General features: G+C 31.6%; 1 protein-coding gene across 2 annotated transcripts in view; it reads right to left on the bottom strand.

Moving 5' to 3' along the window:
- Positions 1-3,594, bottom strand: part of LOC108691872 (alpha-(1,3)-fucosyltransferase C-like) — a 13,704-nt gene that overhangs the window by 7,122 nt on the left and 2,988 nt on the right. For both annotated transcript variants that reach the window (XM_018199807.1, XM_018199806.1), the window contains exon 3: positions 438-729. In XM_018199807.1, coding sequence (XP_018055296.1) covers positions 438-729 — 292 coding nt within the window. The remainder of the gene's footprint in view (positions 1-437; positions 730-3,594) is intronic.

Below are 3,594 nucleotides of genomic sequence, written 5' to 3'. Positions count from 1 at the left end.
ATATATATATTAGGGATACAACGGATGTAAAATTATTGGATATCGAATATCGGATTCTGGGCAGAATATAATTAAATATCTAATATCCGATCGGATATCCGAAAAGACAATTTCTTCGAGTCGGATATCCGAATTCTGAGTGTTCTAAAAAAAATTCTATAAAGAAAAAGATTGTAATTTTGAAAGAATGTATAAGATATTACAGCATCATAAATATGCATACTTTCTAGAACATTTGTATAATAAAAAATTGACAATTTAATGATATTAAATTTTAAATCGGATATGCTATTCCTGGATGTTTGCTACGTATATCACTATATCTTTCGTATGATCGCGTATCAATCGCATATAATCAGGGAAAACACTTCGCAATATACTAGTTGGATTGTCTTTGTCTTGACGCTACGGATTTCTCGTTATCGAAATCGTGTTACCTGAATGGATTCACCAATTTCTCCGTCACGTAATCGTCGCAGAAGGAATTTTCGAAAGATAGGTAGAAAAAGTAGTTGGCCTCAATTACATCTTTAAAACAATCTTTGTTGTAGCAGTTAAATTTGCCACATCTGCCGTAAACATCGACGTCTATGTGCTTTGACAGTTCCTTCACATATTCCAGTCGGCCACTTTTAGCATAGCAGTTGCTTACCAACCAAGATACCGACTTGCTTTTATTCCTGATGGTGTCCAATATTGCAGATGACACTTCTTTCGCATCTCTTGCATCTACGAAAAGTGATTAGTTCTTGCGTACTCGAGGTAGCTTTATATGATGAGAAATATATAGAGATTCTACAAACAGTGTGATAAAAAAAAATTGGAGCGCGATTTCGAATCTGTAGGTTGTAATAGAAGAAGACGTTCAAAACAATATGCCATGCTTGATTTTGCTTGATCGAGTCTGAATTTCATTTAATTGAAATTTGAAGTTAGCCAATTTTTTGCTATAAAAATTATATAAAAAAATATAAATGATGAAATATAAATATAAATGAGGGGAAAAAGGGACTTGGAGTGGTTCTATCGTGTTCCTAAATTTTACTAAGATATCATTTATAAAAAATAAAGAGACTTGATTGACTTAAAACAGTCGATTTTGCGACAATAAATTTGTTTTATTGAAAAATAAATTAAAAATGAAATATATTGAAAAAAATTGATTTGTTTACGCAGACGTATTGCTGTCACTCTTATCCAAAAGTCAATAGAGTCAGCGATCATGGCGTCAAATTTTTTTTCCTTGTAGCGCTCTTTTAAAGGCAATGTTACTTGGTAAAAACCCTTATCTTGTTCATACGATTCGGTTAACACACGAAAATATTCAATGTGATTATGCAAAACATAGATTTTCAATGACATGTGGACACTAATGCACTTGAGCTTTTATTATAGTGTCAACCAATTCATAGACATTTGTTCTATTTTTTCAGCATGACATCTTTGAACGCAATTAATTCATTTGTACTAAGCTTCTCTTAAAATGTTCTCGTTCCTCTCCAATCGCTAATATCAAAGCCATTCATATGTATGTATCTGAAGCAAGAAACAATCCTTAGTACAATGTGTAAAACAATTACATTAATTCCTACCTTTGTTGATTTTCATTGAATTAAGTCTTTTGAAAATTTCGGTCAAAAGTTTTTCCTTTAGGATCTAGTGCTTTGATGAAGTTCTTTACAATGTAAGAAGTTTCACGTGAAGCGTTCCTCACAGAGGAATCAGAATTCTTTCTGCCGGGACAAGAGCAATGATTGTCGGGTGATATTCTTCAGTCCTATTTCAAACATTTTTTTTAATGTCTTCTATCACAATTATCCTTCGAAAATCGACTGTTCATGTCATTACTTTTTATAGACTCTATTATATCTTAGTAAAACTTTCCGAGGGGAATACAATGAAGCCGCTCCGAACTTCTCTTCCCTATCATTTTTACATTTTTTGGTAATTTTTATAGTAAAAAATTGGCTAACTTCAAACTTCAATTAAATAAAACTCAGATTCGATAGAGCAAAACCGAGCATAGTATATTGTTTTGGACATCTTCTTCTATTACAATCAACCTTTAGATTCGAAATTGCCAATTGCTCCAACAATTTTTTTTATCGCACTGTGTAATCAGAGTTTGGCGAAAATGGATCAAAAATGACGAATAGAAAGAAATAATAGATATTGCTTTCTCGTATGAACATATATGAAAAAAATATTAAAATATGTGACAGACAATACTCAAAGAAACCGAATTAATCAATTAGCCGAATTGTGCAATTGTAATTTACTAATTTTCTCTTTATCCAAGATCTCGGAGCGATTTCTAATCTCTTTGATACAAATTTGTGTTATCATCTGCTTGTTGCTATCTATTTTTTTCTTTTCTTTGCACTTGTTTTTTGACAATGTACGAAGAATACCACTGGAAAATCAATTAGAAGTTGTGCCCGCTTTCGACAAACTCTAATTATAGGAGGTTCTAGTGAGAAGATACGAATAGACCTTATTTATTTTATGACAGAAAAACTAATTACATTTCGCATAAAAAACATGTAAGTAATGAAAAATATAAAAACAATCAATAAAGAATAAAGCTGTAATCATTTTGCTGTAAAGTATTCCATGTTTTGATTTTAAGAAAAGATTCTGGCTATCTCTCTATCAATATTCGACAGGATCGTTATTTTTTTGATTATAGGGATACTAGAGCAACGGCCGAATTTGATCGATGTCGATAATACAAATTTTTTTAAATTCCAAATTTAAAAGTCGATAATAAGTGACATCTTTGATTTACTTCTTACATTATCGTCCTATCTCACTTATACGCACACATTTGTCTTTATCTAACATATTGCAACGCCATCTCTTGCAAGATAGAACATTTATTTTTAGAAACAATTACTGCTCTGCTTGTATCATTCCGACTTGACTCAGCATTCGTATACACGTAATTTACAAATCGATACAAATCTTTCTTTTTAAACTCTTAATCTTAATGTTTTATACTTAATATTGTTTGTGCATAAAACGCCGGATGTTGAACTGTTGTTTTGCTCATACGATCTTTAAAACTTTTGTATTAAGTATGAAATATCTATGTTAGGTGACGCTCTAAATTGAAAAAGTATAAGTTTTTGATAAATCTGCAGAAAAGAAGAGTAAAACTGCCGCGACAATATAACAATATATGTCAAGATCAAGGTCGTCGATTTACTCTCCTTTTCTGCAATTTTATCAAGTTTTTAACTTTCTTTTCGATTTTAGAAAGTCTACTGCAGCATCTCCCAATTTTGCTTGAATCCAGTAGAAGAATTTTTTTATTTCGTTCAATAAATTCAAAGATTTATCTCGGTCTGCAATGTTTCGACAATTTGGTCACTCCAGCATCCCCTTAAATGCAACTTATATACGATTTATAAGATGCGTTACTATATACGTTACTATTAGGTGTACAACTTTGCTTCCGCCGTTTTCCTATAGATAGCTTTAGCGGTAAGTGGTGGTCGAAATAAATAGATCATAGATGTCATACAATAAACTTGGGCATCTGTCAACATAACCCCATAGAAACATTAGTCGATTTGTGTCTGCATCATAAAG

This window comes from Atta colombica, unplaced genomic scaffold (assembly GCF_001594045.1).
Source record: "Atta colombica isolate Treedump-2 unplaced genomic scaffold, Acol1.0 scaffold54, whole genome shotgun sequence".
In the NCBI taxonomy this organism is placed as follows: Eukaryota; Metazoa; Arthropoda; class Insecta; order Hymenoptera; family Formicidae; genus Atta; species Atta colombica.
Note: the sequence above shows the minus strand (reverse complement) of the source record. Positions and strands in the feature narration are given on the sequence as shown.